This window comes from Mangifera indica, chromosome 3 (genome assembly GCF_011075055.1).
Source record: "Mangifera indica cultivar Alphonso chromosome 3, CATAS_Mindica_2.1, whole genome shotgun sequence".
Classification (NCBI taxonomy): Eukaryota; Viridiplantae; Streptophyta; class Magnoliopsida; order Sapindales; family Anacardiaceae; genus Mangifera; species Mangifera indica.
In genome coordinates, this window is record NC_058139.1 from 22862714 (window position 1) to 22880905 (window position 18192).

Genomic DNA, 18192 nt, shown 5'->3' on the forward strand with positions numbered 1-18192 from the left:
TCATAAGCGTTTAACGAATTGACTCGCATGTTTTTATGGGTTAACCCGTTGAATTATATATATATATTTTATTTTTAATTATTTTATATAATATCTTTTAAGTTATCAAATATTAATTATTAATGTTTTATGGGTAATCTAAAAGTTATTAATAATTAATAAATATTATATCATAAAAAGCACGAAAACCATTAATGTTCAATTATCTAGAAAATATAATATTATCTTTTATTTTTTGATAATATATTTTAGGTTGACTATTATTTATTTTTATGAAAACTCAAAAAAATATTAATAATTAATAAATATAATATTATTTAAAATATATTTATTAATAAATATAATATATTTTAGGTTGTCTATACATGACTACTCTCCCTTTAATCAAATTTCAATATCAAATTTAAATATTTTCTCAAGTATCATCTGTTTTCCCGGTGGAATTTCCCTGGGAAACAAACAGAAATGGGGCAACAGCAATCCAAGGACGAGTTGCTGTATCAACAAGTGAATTATGGAAACGCCGAAGGCATCAAAGCTCTTGCCAGACAAGGCGCAGGCTTAGAGGTTTGATACTTTTAATTTTATTTTACAAATTGAACGATGAGGACTGAATTAAAATTTTAGGGTTTTTTTTTCTGTTAAGAAAAATGATGATCATATGCAGTGGATCGATAAAGAAGGTAAAACTCCGTTGATAGTGGCTTGTTTGAACCCTGGGCTTTATAATGTGGCGAAAACTTTGATTGAGCTTGGAGCTAATGTTAATGCTTATCGTCCTGGTACGAGTTTGTAATTATTGGTTTCGTAAAAAATGTGATTAGTTTTTGTTGTAGTTTATTTGAATTTTTACTGAGTTTATTGTTGAAGGGGATTTTATGTTATTGGACACGCGGTGAAAATTGTAACTAATGGTTTTAGGTTACTAAAATGATTGTGTTTTATATTAACTTTTTTTTTCCTTTAATTATTAATTTAACATGTAATGTTAGAAAATGGGTGGATTAGAGTCTAAACGAGTCCAAACAAGAGCCAGCTCAAGTTTGACTTACTTGATCCGGTGAACATTAATGTCGGAAAAGAGAAAAGTCATTAGGGAAGAAGAAGAATTATCAGAGAACAAAAAAAATCACTGGCAAGGCAAGCTCTAGTGCAACAATAACGTTGATCTCTAGCTTGAAAAGCTAATCCTTCTTCAGCTTGAACTCAACTTGTTTAAGCCGAACAAGATGTTGAGCCTGAGTTGGCTCTACACAAATTTACCCCTAGTTAGAAACATATGTGAGGCCAATGTCCAACCAATAAAAGACTGAATTCCCCGTTGTGGAATTGTAGAAAGTAAAGAAAAATTGATAGTTGAGCTTCATAGTGTGAAATAAGAAATCATAATATGAATGGTTCGATGTTGCTCTATGAATATATCATATTGGCTTTCAAGAGTACTCTTTAATTTAGAGATTTAGAATAGGATTTCATTTTCCTTTTTCTATGTGGTTTTTTTTGTGATTTCTCAGTCTATCTTAGTAGAGACTTTGGGACTTGTTCGTGCTTACTAAGGTTCTATAAGTTTTTTTTTTTTTCCCTTTTATGATGTTCTGGGCATATTCTTGTTCTTATTAACATATCAGAGATCAGGGATCAAATCATGCCTTTACTAAATTTTAAAAGTTGAATTGTTTTCTTTCTTTGTTCACAAAAATGTAGCTCAACTATTTGATTTGCTTTACAAGCATTAGAGACTTGGGATTGAATTACGTCTTGCTAAGATTTGGATAACTGATATGCTTTCTTATTTATATTTGTGTTTCTTTTGCTTTTTTCTTATTGTTGGTCTGTTTTTAGGTTGCCATGGTGGGACTCCTTTACATCATGCCGTGAAAAGAGGCCTTGAAAGGACTGTTAAATTACTTCTTTCAAATGGAGGTGCGCTGTGCAATGTAGTCTAAAAGTTTAATTCTTTGAACCACAAAATATCTGTTTTCCATTACTTCAGTAATTTAATAAGTGATACGTACAAATTTTCAGCAAATGCATTAGTTATGAATGATGATTGTCAAACTCCTCTAGAAGTTGCTAGAGCAAAAGGGTACATCAATGTTGTACGTGCAATTGAGGTATGCTTGAAAATGCTTTTATGAATTGTTGTTTTATGTTCAATGCTATTCCTGTGCATTTCTCTCTCTCTCTCACTTTTTTCTTTTTGGTTAAAGAAGATGGTAATTGAATCTACATTTTTATCTGATGATTTATAGAGTCATATCTGCTTATTCTCTGGTTGGTTACGGGAGTTCTATGGTCCAGGATTTCTGGAAATGTTTGCCCCTCAGTTGCTTTCAAGAAATGTGTGAGTATCAAGTTCTTATAATCCATTATAGAAATACTGTTCCTTTCTTTTATTTATCATTATAGTAGGATTTTGTCTATCTGAGCAATATATCTGGATAGGTTGCATTGATGCAACTAAGCAAAACTTTAAATCCTGATATTTTGTCAATCTTTGAGCACTGAATTTTCTTGCAAAAGTAGTGTTTAATATTCCATTTTTTGCAGCTGGACCGTCATTTACCCTACTGGTTCCCGTAATCCCACTAAGCCTTTCAAGTTGGAGCTTGCCATATATCCTAGCTTGCAGGTATATCAATCATAGGCTTGTCCATTTCTGTTTGAAGATTGAATTTAGATTCCATGTCAGAGATTCTATTCTTCATCTCTTTACTTTTTAACAGTTATTTGTGGCCTTACAGGGATGCATGATTGTTATGTAACATTATTACTGCTGGGATTCACATTTGTCTTCTTTTTCCTTTCTATGCCCCTGTGCTCTATTGCTGAATTTCACTGATGCATTTTTTTAGAATCCCTTCGTGGCGCAAATAAGGAAAGGAGCTCATTGTTGTGTGGTGCTTTTATTATTGTTTACTTCAAAATCTCTTCTTGGCAGAAGATGCACTTCTAAGGATCAACCCTTGGTGCCAACCTCTGTTGACTTTACAATATTTCATGATTCATTCATGCTTTGCCTAGTCTTCCTCTTCAAGGCAGTTTATTCATCAAAAACCAATATGGAATTTACCAACAAATTAGTACTGCATGACTCTGGCAATCCAATGACTTGCTACTAACTCGATGACTTAATGGCAATTCAATGATTTACCATATATGTCCTTTTTTCTAACTGTGGATACGTATTGAAAATTTTGAAAAAAGCATTTACGGTCTGTGCAAATTGTTGCAATTTGTGATAGTTATCAAGGCACAGTGATCATCTTAATTAGCTGTCTCATAGAGTGGTTTTATGTCCTTTATTTTTATGAGGTTTTACAGATATAGCTGTGATATAGTTAACAAGGACATGCCTGCATGTAATAATATAAATGTCTTGTGTTTTGAATTGTTTGTCTTTTTAATCTTAAATTAACAGGCTCAATATGACAAAACTAGAATTACGGACATTGTTTTCTTATATGCTGCTATTGATAAATGAGCAGGATACCCAACCACAGACAGTCATTGCATTATGGAAAGCCAATCTGGAAGAACCAAAGTTTCACCAGTCTGATTCTTCAGTGATAATTGTTGACAACAACAGTAATTTCTTGATGCTAAATAATTTATTTTGCAACTGCTTATTCCATATTTTTGAAGTCACTATCCCCTGCATCCTAGTCTCTATTAGTTTTTAATTGAATGTTATGTTTATGCATAGTCCCAAGAGGTAGGAGACAGCGACAAAGTTGTAAGCCTCGAAAACTTAGGCGTAAGTATAATAACTATTGAACTCTATCAATTATTTGAGATCGTAAAATTGGTTCAATTAATTTGTAAATATAAGAAGATAGTAACATATGAATTGTGCTGTTGCCATGCACCTGCCTCTATGTTAGGTGTGGTTGGGGTGGGGTGGGGGGTGGTTGTTGTTGAACTTTCACCTTTACTTTCGAAATCTGCTGCAATATGTTTGTTTTACTCCTTGGCTAATCAATATTGTTTTGTGTTCCCTGCTTTAATTCGATGTACTTTTTTTTACCAGAAACGCGCATTAGACTTGCACCTGCAAATGAAAGTGACAAGCAGCAACTTCAGCACTTCTGTGATGCATGCAAAGGAATACCACAGGTAGAACAAATGTTTTGTGATACAAGGTTATTCTTCTATTTCCAGTGTAAGAGCAGTTTTTTAACTTAGTACTTTATGGGTGAACTCACTCGCTAAAGCAAAACCTTAAATTCCAGCTATTGGCAGCATTAATGGTATCTTTCACTTAGAGAGCTTGGAATACCTGTAAATAGATAAAATTACCTGATGTTATTTGAGTTTGATTAATTACTTGTTTAAGTCAGATTTGCACTTCTTAATTAGGGTTTCGTATTTGAATAGGTTTTATGGTATATGAAGTAGATTTATATTTTCCACTTTTGTTTAGGATTTGAGCTACCACACAAATTGGTTATTGAATATTACATTGATTATTTCCTTAAGTTCTATCTACTTTTACAGTATTACTTCATGCACTAACAAGGGTACAAATGCTTATGTGTCATTATATGATTTAGTAATTTTGAATTAAATATAAAATAATATTCAATCACATGATGACATGTCAATGTTTATACCTTTGTTCATACCCATTGTTAGTGCATATAGTATTACTCCTATTTTTAATATCCTGATTTTCTCCTCTTCTAACTGTTCAGTTTATTTCCTCTTTCTTTTCTCACTTTCACCCTGCAATTTCATACTTTTTTTTTCAATATTTATTTCTCTAGTCCTACCAACGGTATCATTGCCTTGCATTTGCATTTGCATCCTTAAGAATACTTTTGACCTGAATGTCTGGAATGTTAGTTGAGCCCCACATTTCTGCGAAATCCTGAGACTCCTGTTGTTCAAGCAACTGCTCCACCAAAATCAGAAGACTTGGAATTAGCAATGGCAATTAATGCCTCCATTCAGTCAGCTATTGCAGAGACACCGAATTTTGATCCCCAACGCAGCGATGCAGCAAGTTCATCCATAAGTTGGTATAACAGTATGAATGCTAATTCTCATAATGGTGTTGTGACTACACCAGTGGCTCCTTTCCCTCAAAAAGGCGGTGGCGACCAATGGGCAAAACATGAAGCCCACTATAGTGGAAACTTATCTCAGCAGGCCAATAACCAGAGTGACAACATGCCTGCTACCCAGATATCGATTCATGTCCCAGATGCAAGCCCTTCAGCTCCTCCAGTTACAGAGGAGATTATAGAAGATGGTCCAATCCAGTACCCATCTATCGACTTAGGGCTGGTTGATATATCTTCCCCTCCAGTTGAAGAATTGCCTGCTAGCAAAAGGGAAATGAAAGAGGATAAAGAGGCTGGATCATCATGTGTGATATGTTTGGATGCTCCAGTTGAGGGGGCTTGTGTACCTTGTGGTCACATGGCTGGATGTATGTCTTGTTTGAATGAGGTCAAATCCAAAAAATGGGGTTGCCCTGTGTGTCGTGCTAAGATCAACCAGGTTGTAAGGCTGTATGCTGTGTGACTATAAAAGCAGAATCCAATGACTAAATAGTGGTTAGTAACTTTCCTGCCTACACCTCAAAGAATTTAGTACGCTTCGTTGAATTACAGATAAAATGTCATTGAAGTCATTCAAATGGTATAATTTTTAGACTGAAATGATTTCCCATTTGTTATTTATGCAGGCAAACACAAGGTCAGAGGACGAGAGGATGCTTTTTTTGTTAATGGGCAACCATAATCATGGAAAAGAAAAATACAAAAGTATGGCATGCGATCTCTCAATTTCGTAAAATTTATTGTTGTATGGTGTATTATAAACTTGAAATTCAGCTGGTAAGGTCAAAGCATGGTTGAAATCAACATATTTAATTAGTATTGTACAAGCTTCTGTCATATAGTTGTTGCTTGAAATCCCTGAAATGAAATAATTGTGTATTGCATATAGCACATAGAAAGCATAACATTTCTACTTTGTAAGATATATCAAGTGCTTAAAGATAGCAAAGACAAACCTATCACGCTGTTTGCTTTTAGAAAGGCAGACATACCTTAGTGCTATGCTGTTTTCATTTTACCATGCTTTTCATGAGTGAAGAAAGTATAACTTTATTACTTAAGATCATTATAATTGGACTACTTACAATGAAAACATAGCATGAAGATGTGTTGTCTGCCACTGGATTGTTTCCTGTTGATAAAAATTACATGAACCATTGTCACACCATTACGTAGTGTGAAAACTCTTGTTTTCAGATTCCTTGAAATCATCTTGAGTGCAATGCCAACCTGACCTTTTGCCACCCTTTTGGCCCTTCCAAAGAAATATGCGGCCTTTGGTGGGGTACTGCATCGATGACGGGCTCGTTCTTTCTTTCACTTTCTTTGCCGTCCTTGTTCCTGAAACCAACAGAAACTATTGCTCTTTTCAGTCATCAAGGTAATGTTGTCCATCTAGCAAGAACAGTTATATATATTTGCTGTTAGATTGATTTAGATCTCTGTAATTTTGATTGTGAACCTTTCAACATTCAAAGTAGAAGTGGCATGGCTGGCTAGACCCAGACATAAGCTCAGTTTAGGGGAGCATGAGATTAAACTCGAACTTTAGGGATTTTATATTTTCAGGCAAGTTGGGCGTGTCAAGCTTGTGAGCTTGTAAGGGTTTTATTCGAGTATGTTAAAATGATATTGTTTTGATTAATATATATTAAAATGATATCTTTTTCCGTTGATATTGGCTAGTTATAATATTGAATCAAGCTTAGCTCCTCTCAAGCCAAGCTTGGACTAAATTGAGGGAGCTCATCAAGTTTGAGCTCTACTCTTTCAAACCAAGTCAAGTCTGAATTGATTTAAGCTTGATTTGATTTTACTCAAATTTATCCATAGAGGGCAAATGTGTTCTAAATAAGGTGAATATAATTCAAGTTATCTCAGTTTAAATCTATTATTTGGTTTGAATAAGTTGATTTTAAACTAAAATTCGAACTCAACAATTCAGATCAAAATCAACTCATTTATAAGTCTAATGACATTATTTATCTCATCATCAACATTGATATCTTTTCTGGTAGCATTTTGTTATCTTATCAGCAGCCCTTTAAGAAATCTGGACACAAGTTTGAACAGAAAACTGAACGCGATTTTAAACTTGAGGTAAATTTTAGTATGTTACATGAAGAGCAATGATTGAAGTCTGCACCTCTTACGCATCAATGCGGGGTCCAACTGGGCCACTACGTGTACGGCTAAAAGATGGGCCAGATGAGAACTTTCGTTTTTCGGCTGTACAGGACTGTACTAATTGTGGGGACCTGTTTATGAACAGTTTATTAACAAATACATTTATGTGCGTACGACATACAGGGCAACCCCATTTTTACTGTTGATACATTTATGTTTAAGGGTTGAATTTTAATTTAAAACTATTTAATTATATTATAATATATTATTTTTTATATTTAAATTATATAATAAAATTATGTACTTATAATTTTATTAAATTTATAATATAGTGGTTGATAACTAATATTTTTAAACTTAATATTCTCCTTATCAAAAGATCAATTTATAGGTTAATGATTTAATTGGTCTAATCAATGATGTAAATATAATATCAATATGATGATTACATCAACCTAATCTAACGGTTAAATTACAATTTGACATAATTTTTATTTGGTTCAATCTCAAGTTAATTTAATCTTATGACTAAAATAAGTTTTAAATATAATTTGGATCATATTTGTTACTACTTCCTTATCGAACCAACTAATCTAGTATATAAGTGATTTTGAGTTGAGTTGGTTCAAATTCGAATCTACGTTTAGTTTGTATGAGTTAAACTCAAATTAAAGTTATAATTCAATAGTTCAGCTCAAGTTTGACTTTTTTGCCCTTTCAACAATTATGATCATCCTTTCGATAATATTCATCACCTTGTTAACATTTCTTTGAAGACGTTGTGTATCAATTGGAGCAAACATGAATTAGTTATTATAAATTTAAATCAAACTCAATAGATCAATTTTGTCCAACTCAAGTAGGGTTTAAAATTGTTAACTAGCGAAGAGATGTTGGAGCATTTGAATAATATAATAAAGGTCAAAGGACTATTTCCCACCCAAGGTTTGATGTCAACCTATCTCTCACTTACTAACTATTAAAAATTCAAACTCTTACTCATAAATTGTTAAAATTAATAGAAATAATTAGTTTTATGAGTAAAATTATCATTTAACTGGTAATATATTAAAAATAATAAAACATTATCTATTATTTTCTTAGATTTATAAAACTAATAATTTTTCTCTAAGATTAAACTTTAAAATCTTACATTCCCCTTAAGCCCCCGCCCCCCTTTCCTGGGGCCTCTCCCTCCCTTTTCTGATGACCAAACCGGCTAGTTTCTCTCTTTCTCCTTTTTTTTGGTGCCTCTTTGGCGTCTTCCCCCCATTGCGAATTGTCTTCGTCCGATGATGAAGATGATTCATAGTCGGGGAAAACGTCGAAGAAGCATCATAAAAGGTGAGAAAGAGAGAAACCGACTGCTTTGATGCCAAAAAAAAGAAGGGAGAAAAACTTTAAACTTTTGAGAATAAAATATAAGATTTCAAAGTTTAATCTTATAAAAAAATTATTAATTTTTTAAATCTAATATAATAATAAATAATATTTTATTATTTTTAATATATTATTAATTAAATAATAATTTTATTTTTATAATTAACTATTTTTATTAATTTTAACTATTAATAAATAGGAGTTTGAATTTTTAATAATTAAAAGAAAATGAAAGGTTAGACTTTATCAAACCTTTGGTGGGAATATGCCCCTTGGCTTATAATAAAATGGCAGATGACTACCAATAAAATAGAATTTTTGTGATGAGTGTCGGTGACAACATTTTAGTGGGGGCTGGCTGGTTCTCTGATAATAATTATTGGATGGTGAGATTTACCAATGTTTGATGGCTCCCCCTAAGTTTACAAAGTTACAATAAGGTCTCTTAGCTTTACTTTAGTGACAAAAAGTTCATCTTGAAGTGGTCTCTTTATTGACAAAAAAGGACATTGTTTTTTATAAAATTATATACACTAATAATTATATTAATTTATATAATAATAATAATAATAATAATATATCATTATATAATTATATAATAATTTTATTGTGAACAATATACATAGGATGTAATAAATATGTGAAAACTTTTTTCAACCGATTTTAATATTATTAAGTCAATTAATACGAACAAATTAATAAAAAATGTTGGTATATATAATATATTCCCTAGTATAACCCTAATTTATATTATCTTTTAAAGAATATTCTACCTTGTTCCTAATAAGCTCTCTATTTTATTCCAACTATTTTTAGAGCAAAATATTATTTCCCACCTCATGTTTGGAAGAACCAATTTCCACCATTTTAATTTTTTAATTACGAACTCACTCAAAAAATAACTTTGTTAGAAAAAAAAAAACTAAAGTAGAAACATATATACGCAACGTTTTAAAGATCATAGTTTAACTTTTTTACAGATTTGGAAACCTGCAATTTAATTTTAGCTATTCTATCTAACCTTTAATTTATCAAAAGTAGATTTGGGTGATTGGCATAACCGCCACCCACTTAAACATCTCCCTTATTCTTTCTAAATCGTTTTCAGTTGTTAGCCAATTAAACAACTTTTTTTCATTCTTAACAAACCACGATGTTGACATCGAAACTAGCCCAATCATACTTGTTGCTACAAGGATATGGAAAAATCTTGTCTTGATTATTACTGAGTCAAGGTAGAAGTAGATTATTTAGTGGAGAGTTTGAATTTAAATTATTAGATAAAGTTGAGAATTGTGAAGAGGACACAGGTGGAGGTGGTGAAGATGATTGTAGTCATGGAGGAGATGGTGATGATGATGGTGGCAATGAAAATAAAGATGATGCAAGTGGAGAAGATGATGATGGTGATGACATTGATGATGGATGTAGAGAATAATATAGTGGTGAGGGCGATGATGAAGGAGGTGAAGATGATAAAGGTGGCAAAAATTGTGTTATAAATAACTCAAGTGATTGAGATTTTGGTGGTAGTGAAACATAAGATGACTATACAATTCAATAGAAATCATATCATAATAGTATAATTACAGTTATAGTCACATAATCCTTGTGTGATTTAACTAAAATTGTATTGATATGGTATGATTTCAATCGTAATCGCACTGCGATTGTATGATTTAGTTGGAATCAAACCATCCTTATATGATTCTGATCAAATCACACAATCTTGGGGGTGCTTTAATTAAAATCAAATTTGGCTACTTCCACAACGATATTTGTTATTGACAACTGTTTTAAAATTTTAATTTTTTTATAATTATTAGTTGTAAAATTAATATAAACTATAGATGAAAATACATTTAACAGGGTTTTGGAGGCAAAATGTTATCTAGCTTCAATAAATATTAAAAGTAATCAAGTGTGTTTTGTCTTTTCAGTATGCATAACTTAAAATTAACAAAATTTCTCTAAGGGATCTTGACATCTTGACCAAAGGTCGAAAAGTGCCGTTTCCAAAGTTCATGTGGGACGGTGTCATTGGGGTAAAAAAAGGGGTGCGAAATTTATATCTGCCGGAATGAAAGGTATTTTCTGTGTCACAGGCTGAACTAAACATCCATTGATTTCCATCCATAAACTGATAAATAGATATTAATGGGTGTTAAAAACTGTATCTTTTACCAGATTTAACCCCTAAATCCATTCCCTTTTTCACCGGAACAAGGTGCAGATTGATAGAGTCACTCTTCATACAGTTTTCACACGCTTTCCTTCGTCAATTCTCTCTTTTTCACGTTTCTAAGAGCGTAGCCTAATTCCGAGATCTACTGCTTCCTCTTTTGTGTCTCTTCCTATAAAAAACAACACCACGCTATCCCCCTTAGATCTTACGCTCCCCATTTCCTTATTTCACTACAACCCAGTAAGCTTCTACGCTTGCATGATTATTTCTTGTGTCTTCTTTCTGGGTTTTACTTTAAAGTTCGTGTCTTTTCTGGGATCTGATTAATTTTTCTTTCTGGGTTTTAGTTTGATTGAATTGTCGTTATTGTCATTAAGATTTTTTAAAATTTTAAATGTGATTGAGATTTGAACTTGACGATATTGTTTGGTTTATTGGGTACAAGTGCTTGATTGTGTGAACTTGATGTATTCTTGATTGTGTCTAAGTTTGCTGATTTTGTTGCTTGTTTAGATCTGTGAGATTTGAGTTATTCGAGTGAGTTCTGTTGCTGTCATTTTCTCGTTTCCTTTATGAAAACTCAACACAACGGGAGATCGGTTAGTTTTAGTTGTAAAGTTAAATGTCTCATATTTTTTTTCTCTGGATCAACGCTGTCATTGCTTGGTTGGTAATTGGCAGGTCAGTGTCAAGTGTTAACATCATTCAACATTATTGCGTTTTTATTTCTTTAATTAAGTAAATGAAATTCGAAATGATATTCGAATTATTTGGTTTTCATTATGAACGTGGATTTGATTCTTGTGAAACAAGCTTGCAAAATCTTTTTATAGCCTCTTCTAGAACTGTGTTTTTAGATGCTTCTTTACTTCAGCCATTAATCATCTATATTAAATTACAATGATTTCTTATTACATTGTGTTTTATTTCCCCATATGAGTTGGGTTGTTTGATCTCGATCAGACTGGAAACGCGTGGGTAAGAATTTTTTATTTTGTATACCCCATTGTCGGTAGGATTATTGATGCATTTCGGTGTGGTTGGATTATCCTAACCTTGTTCATTGGTATTTGGTTGCTGGTATATGGTTGCTGCGATAAGACTTAGTTTAATTGATGATTACAAGAACAATGATTCAATATTTTAATTGAGTCAGGATCTGCTGGTTTTTTGTTAATATAGTCATGACTTCAGTTATTTGGACTTCTTGTTTACTACTTTAGCTACCTTCTGTCGGTAATATGCTCTGCCAAATATATTGACTTTTTTCTGTTTGGTAATTTTACAGGTTGATCAGTGTGTCTCTGGAAGCCATATCTGATAATTTTTTCAAAAGAATTTGACCTACCTTTTTTTCTTGATATCAAGAGCTTTGGTTGGTAAAGGGTTGGGTAGTGAATTTGACCCTCAAAATATTTGTATGATGAGATCCGAATTTTGATCTTTTAGTTCTTTAACAGAAGTTGAAGACATTGCTTTGAGGATTTCAAATCTAAAAACAAGATGAGGGGAAGATCTGATGGAAGCCAAAAGAAGCGTTTGATTATCTCTGTCATTGTTGTAGCAGTCTTTCTTGGTTTTTTGTATTCATATTATGGATCCATTTTTGGCTCTTCAAACCATGCTGCATCGGCTTTAGAATATGGGAAATCTTTGAGAAAACTAGGGTCTTCTTACCTGGGTGGGGATGATAATACTGATGGAAAGCAAGACAAATCTGCAAAATTGATACTAGAAGACGGAGATGATGATGTCTTACCAAAGAGTTTCCCTGTAAGTATCATACCGCTGAGCCCATCAACTCCTTTGGTGACTGTCTCTTGTTCTTTTGTTTCACCTTATCCTTCAACCTGGAAGCTTTGTCAAAATTTATTTCATTCACTTGGAGATGGTCCTGCTTACATTTTTTTCTTTTTCCAAACTTTGAAGGTTTGTGATGATCGGCATTCAGAACTAATTCCCTGCTTAGACAGGAATCTCATATATCAAATGAGATTAAAGCTGGACTTGTCATTGATGGAGCACTACGAACGTCACTGCCCACCTCCTGAGAGGCGATACAATTGCTTGATTCCTCCTCCACGTGGCTACAAGGTAAGAATTTGTTGAAACTGATTATTGGAAACACACTGAAATATTATGCTCATGCTCGTTTTTCGTCTTTGTTGTGATAAGTAAAGGATGAGCTTTTCTTATCATCAAGTGTCATCTGGTTGTTTATTTCCCCTTTGTTGTTGTAGATCCCAGTTAAATGGCCTAAAAGCAGAGATAAAGTATGGAAGGCAAACATTCCTCATACTCACCTTGCACACGAGAAGTCTGACCAGAATTGGATGGTTGTAAAAGGTGAAAAGATTGTATTCCCTGGGGGTGGCACTCATTTCCACTATGGAGCTGATAAGTATATTGCTTCGATTGCAAATGTAAGCCTGCTGACTCATAATGATGGTTACCAAAATAAAAGAACATAAACATTATTCTTCCCTTTTTTAACAAGTGCTATTCCTTTGTCAAAGTAGTATTTTTAAGTTTTGTATCTCAATTTGATGTGGCAACCAACATGGCACTGCATGTCATTGCCTCACCTCCTTATTTTTATTATTATTATTTGCTTTTTTTTTTTTTTAACATAAGAAGTGGCTTGTATGCTGCTCATTGTTGTGCTTTAGTTTTAGGTATACTTTTTTAACTGTTATGGAATTTGTGGTCCTCTGATAAAATGGTTGTTCTTGGAGCTTCTTTTACCACATGGATGAAGTTATAAATAAATATTTGGTTTGAATTGGCAGATGCTCAACTTTACAGGCAACAATATAAACAATGAAGGAAAATTACGAACAGTTCTTGATGTTGGATGTGGTGTTGCAAGCTTTGGAGCTTATCTTCTCTCATCTGATGTCATAGCCATGTCCTTAGCACCCAATGATGTGCATCAAAACCAAATCCAGTTTGCTCTAGAGAGGGGAATTCCTGCATATCTTGGAGTTCTAGGAACTAAGAGGCTTCCTTACCCAAGCAGATCTTTTGAACTTGCTCACTGCTCTCGTTGTAGGATTGACTGGCTTCAAAGAGATGGAATTCTTCTTCTTGAGCTAGATAGGTTGCTCAGGCCAGGAGGCTATTTTGCTTACTCATCTCCTGAAGCTTATGCACAGGATGAAGAGGATCTCAGGATATGGAGAGAGATGAGTGCCCTTGTTGAACGCATGTGTTGGAGGATAGCTGCAAAGAGGAATCAGACTGTTATTTGGCAAAAACCTCTAACAAATGACTGCTATATGGAAAGAGCACCTGGTACAAATCCTCCTCTTTGTCGCTCTGATGATGATCCTGATGCAGTATGGGGTGTGCCAATGGAAGCTTGCATCACACCGTACTCTGACCGTGAGTATCTTTATCTTTTCTGCTGCTTTCTCATCATTTTTGTATCTTTTTGGTTCTATTCCTCAAATTTTATTTCTTGTGACATGAAATTTTTTTGTTGCAGTTTAGTTATTAGTTGACATGTACATTCTAAAAGCTTTTTTTTTTGCTTGAAAGACAAGTTTGGATCTTGAAATTGAAGACTTAGTTGGAGCATAACCATGTAGAGTTGCTATGCATTAAAAACTATTGGATGCACATAGGCAATTACATGAGACTTTGGTAGTTGGTATTCTGGCTTAGTGATCTTTAGGTCTTTATTGTCTTTTGAGTCTTCTCTTCAAGAAAATTTGAAATTTTTAGATTGTATCATGCTACTTAGGGTTGGATTTGATTCGAGCTACTCCATCGCAAATTCTAGCTTGGTTCAAACAAACCAAGTTTGAATCAAGGATTGGGCTTGTTTTCAAAAAACAAGCCGAGTTTGAGTCGATCTGAACATTTGAGTTTAGGCTAGCGTGGATCAATCCGAAGTAAAATTGTTTTTAGTAGAGTTTGAGTTTCAACTTGTCAATCTCGATCTGGATCTTTTAGATATGAGCTGATATCAAGTTGGACCTTGTTTGGGCTAGGCCTGGATCAAATCCTGCGAAAAGCATGCTTTGCTCTTCTCTTGATATAGATAAATTTTGAGCTGTGAAATTGTTACTTATATGTGACCTGTACCGAACTATAGCACTTGGAAGTTGGAAATTAGATATATTCTATCTTGTCCATATCTGATTTACAATGTACTGAGGAACTGATTATTAACATGCTTTGAATTGACTTATACAAGGTTAGCTTTAAGTTATTTGCTGACTACATGTCTTGTTGGTTTCTATTAGATGACCAGAAAGCCAAAGGGAGTGGATTGGCTCCTTGGCCAGCTAGACTGTCTGCCCCCCCTCCCCGACTTGTTGATTTTGGCTATTCTAGTGACATGTATGAGAAAGACACGGTAATAAAAATAAAAGCATTCTTTCATCTACATAATTTTGGTACTGTTTTCCTGTGCAAGTATTGGAAGTGCTATGTGAACAAGTGCCTGAACTGCAGTATAACCGTTGTTCTGCAGGAAATTTGGCAACGAAGAGTGGAGAGTTATTGGAACCTCTTGAGTCCAAAGATTGAATCTGATACGCTGAGAAACGTGATGGATATGAAAGCAAACTTAGGATCATTTGCTGCTGCCCTCAAGGAAATGAATGTTTGGGTGATGAATGTTGTCTCTGAGGATGGACCAAACACTCTCAAGTTGATATACGACAGAGGCCTGATCGGCTCTGTTCACAATTGGTATGCAAAAGTTGAGCTACTGAGATGTAACACAATATTTGACTTGATGTTTATTTGACCTTTGTTTTTCACACATCATCGCCTTTACACCAAATAATTCTTTCGTAGGGGTGTTGAGGAAATTTGAAGTTTATTTGTGTTGAATTTTCTTTATCAACTATTTTGTCAGGTGTGAAGCCTTTTCCACATACCCCCGGACATATGATTTACTTCATGCTTGGAGTGTCTTTGCCGATATTGAGAAAAAGGGCTGCAGTGGTGAGGATCTGCTGCTTGAGATGGATCGCATCCTAAGGCCTAGTGGTTTCATTATCATCCGCGACAAACAATCAGTGGTAGACTTTGTAAAGAAGTATCTGACAGCTTTACACTGGGAAGCTGTGGCAACTGCCAAAGCAAGTTTAGATTCAGAATACGACAGGGACGAAACCATTTTTGTTATCCAGAAGAAGTTGTGGCTGACAAGCGAAAGCCTCAGGGATGCTGAATAGAAGAATATGACCATAAGGCAAGGCTTGTACGATACCGGTTTTCCATTATATTCTCTGCAGCGCCGAGGGATTCAGAAGTGCATCCCAAGTAGTGAAGCAGTAAAACAATTTCATTTTGTAGCGTTAAGTGATGTTTACATTATTTTTTTCCTTGTAACAATGATTTTATTTGATAAACCATGAACACTATCAGCATCTATAGGCTCTATTCTTGAAATATATTTTTCTCTATCCATTTTGAGCTTTACCAAGGATGCTTCAGCAGATGTTTAGTAATCAGAAGGCATTACATGTGCTGCTGAAGAAGTACCTGAACTGTCTTGGCAACTTATTTATAAATGAATCTTCTCATTATAGTATTTTATCTTTTTGTGCGACGCTTCCTTCTGCTTCCTTGTTATCAAGCTTGCTGAATGTTACTAGCAGTGAATTTGACTTGGGTTTAAATTTATACTCAGTTCAAATAAATCAGACTTGGGTGGAAATTCTAACTTGGCTTGAGTTCAAGGGTTTATTGATGTCATTGCATTAGAGTTTTTCTTTTTTGGTGATTCGACTTCTTTTCCAGTGATTTTTCTTCTCGGGTAACTCTTCTTCTTTTTTTAAACATCAATATTTATCATTCAAACAAATTTGAATTCAAATTCAAGTTAATCATTTTAAAATTGGTTTGAACTCAATTGGGTTATATTTGGTTTCAATTTGGCTAGAATTGCCCTAGAATGCTAATTGAGTCTCATTATCTTTCCCTCTTGGAAGAAGATTATGTTTTAATAAAAACAGGTAGTGTGATAATCATATAGAATTGTTATTGTTCAAAAGAGTTTGCATGAATAGTTTGTAGAAATAATATTAGTTGAGTACTAATGCAGATATAAACAATGAGTATTAAATTAAATCTTTAGATCGTATGATTAATATGTAAATTTGTTTGTACTTATTAATACTAATCATTCATACATGAAGTATAAATTACGGGTTTAACAAACAAGTTAATATATTATCAATTGATTGAATGAATTAAATTAAATATAAAGTAAACAAATGTTTTTTTCCTAAATTGGATGTAACACTGGGATCAAAGTGAACCGTGGTGTTTAGTTTTGATCAAACCCACATTATTTTTTATTTAATTTATTTTTTGTATTTTATAAGAAAAATCCCAAATTTTGTAATTACTAGGATTTAACCAACCACAACACTTCATTAATTAATGTAGTGTATATATACTGTTAAGCCAACTTCATTTTTATGTTAATGAAATTCATATCTTATATTTAATTTCTTTTAATTTCATTTTTAATATTTATTTAAATAATTTATTGATTTGACTATCGATTAAATCAAATCAGTCTTTTCATTGAGAAAATATCTCATTCGCTTCTTAGAATATTGATCAAAACACAATATCCTTTTTGCTATCAACTCTCCTTTCATAAAAGCATCTCCTAAAAATAAAAAATTATTTTCACTTTCATGGTCCTCTTATGCCAACAACATGCATCAAGATCATGGTGTTTACTTGCAATTTCCCCTTTGAAATGGGGCATATTGGACCCAGAAAATCCTTTGTCTCCGGAAACTCATCCATGTTTCTCTTGTTATTCCTTTATGTTTTCTTGTAAATGCCTTTTACTGTTTTGGCTAGGCAAGTAGGCCACCAACATCATATGGCATTGGGCATGTAAAGCTGCAACCTTTGGGTTCCATTTTTGTCTTTTGCCCTCACCATTTGCCATTTCTCACCTTCTATTTTTTATGTATAAAACTATATATATAACTTATTTATACAAATTAATGTGATAATATGTAACTAAGTAATGTATTTGTTTATTTTTTTTTCTTTCAAATCACTCAATTATATATTATCACATCAGTTTATACAAATAAATTTATAATATTTATTTGTACATGAAGTATTACTTTTTTCCATTACCACATCCACCCTTTATATGATTTGAGTAATATTACATCTGCAAACTTTTTTTATACTAATTTATCCAACAAACTTAAGTGACAATTGTCAGTAAAAATCATTAAATAATTTTGAATTATAAATAAAGTAATATCTAATCATATAATGATAGTGATATATCATTATCAATATACAAATTGATACATATTATTAATACATATACTCTTTCTCTTTGTATAAATGTCTATTGCTTTCACACTTAAAATTTTTTTATTAACAAGGAACCTTTACTTAAATCGAATACTTTTTTTTGCGTCCAATTAAAAA

At 33.1% G+C, this 18192-nt stretch overlaps 1 protein-coding gene across 6 annotated transcripts; it reads left to right on the top strand.

The window, feature by feature from the left end:
• Positions 1–370: 370 nt before the first annotated feature.
• On the top strand, positions 371–16309 carry LOC123210014 (probable methyltransferase PMT3). Of its 6 annotated transcripts, XM_044628167.1 has the most exons (18): positions 375–567; positions 668–782; positions 1843–1923; positions 2026–2114; positions 2253–2344; positions 2551–2632; positions 3489–3588; positions 3707–3757; positions 4031–4116; positions 4846–5505; positions 10725–10734; positions 12323–12531; positions 12688–12852; positions 12999–13181; positions 13548–14142; positions 15009–15121; positions 15239–15459; positions 15629–16309. In XM_044628167.1, exons 1-18 carry the CDS (start codon positions 466–468, stop codon positions 15948–15950), a joined length of 3276 nt encoding a protein of 1091 aa, XP_044484102.1. In that variant the 5' UTR covers positions 375–465; the 3' UTR covers positions 15951–16309. The 6 variants fall into 6 exon arrangements, with proteins under 6 accessions (XP_044484101.1, XP_044484102.1, XP_044484100.1 ...); XM_044628166.1 differs by lacking the exons at positions 3707–3757; positions 10725–10734; positions 12323–12531; ... (4 more) ...; positions 15239–15459; positions 15629–16309 and adding an exon at positions 5693–5957 and having other exon boundaries at positions 371–567; positions 4846–5561; XM_044628165.1 differs by lacking the exons at positions 375–567; positions 668–782; positions 1843–1923; ... (6 more) ...; positions 4846–5505; positions 10725–10734 and adding exons at positions 10751–10998; positions 12047–12133 and having other exon boundaries at positions 12219–12531.
• The last annotated feature ends 1883 nt before the right edge of the window (positions 16310–18192 follow it).

Coding starts and splice junctions, on each gene's coding strand:
- LOC123210014 (XM_044628167.1), top strand. CDS start 466: ATGGGGCAACAGCAATCCAAGGACGAGTTGCTGTATCAACAAGTGAAT. Junction 2,345..2,550: donor CAGTTGCTTTCAAGAAATGT/GTGAGTATCAAG, acceptor CATTTTTTGCAG/CTGGACCGTCATTTACCCTA. Junction 12,853..12,998: donor CTCCTCCACGTGGCTACAAG/GTAAGAATTTGT, acceptor TTGTTGTTGTAG/ATCCCAGTTAAATGGCCTAA.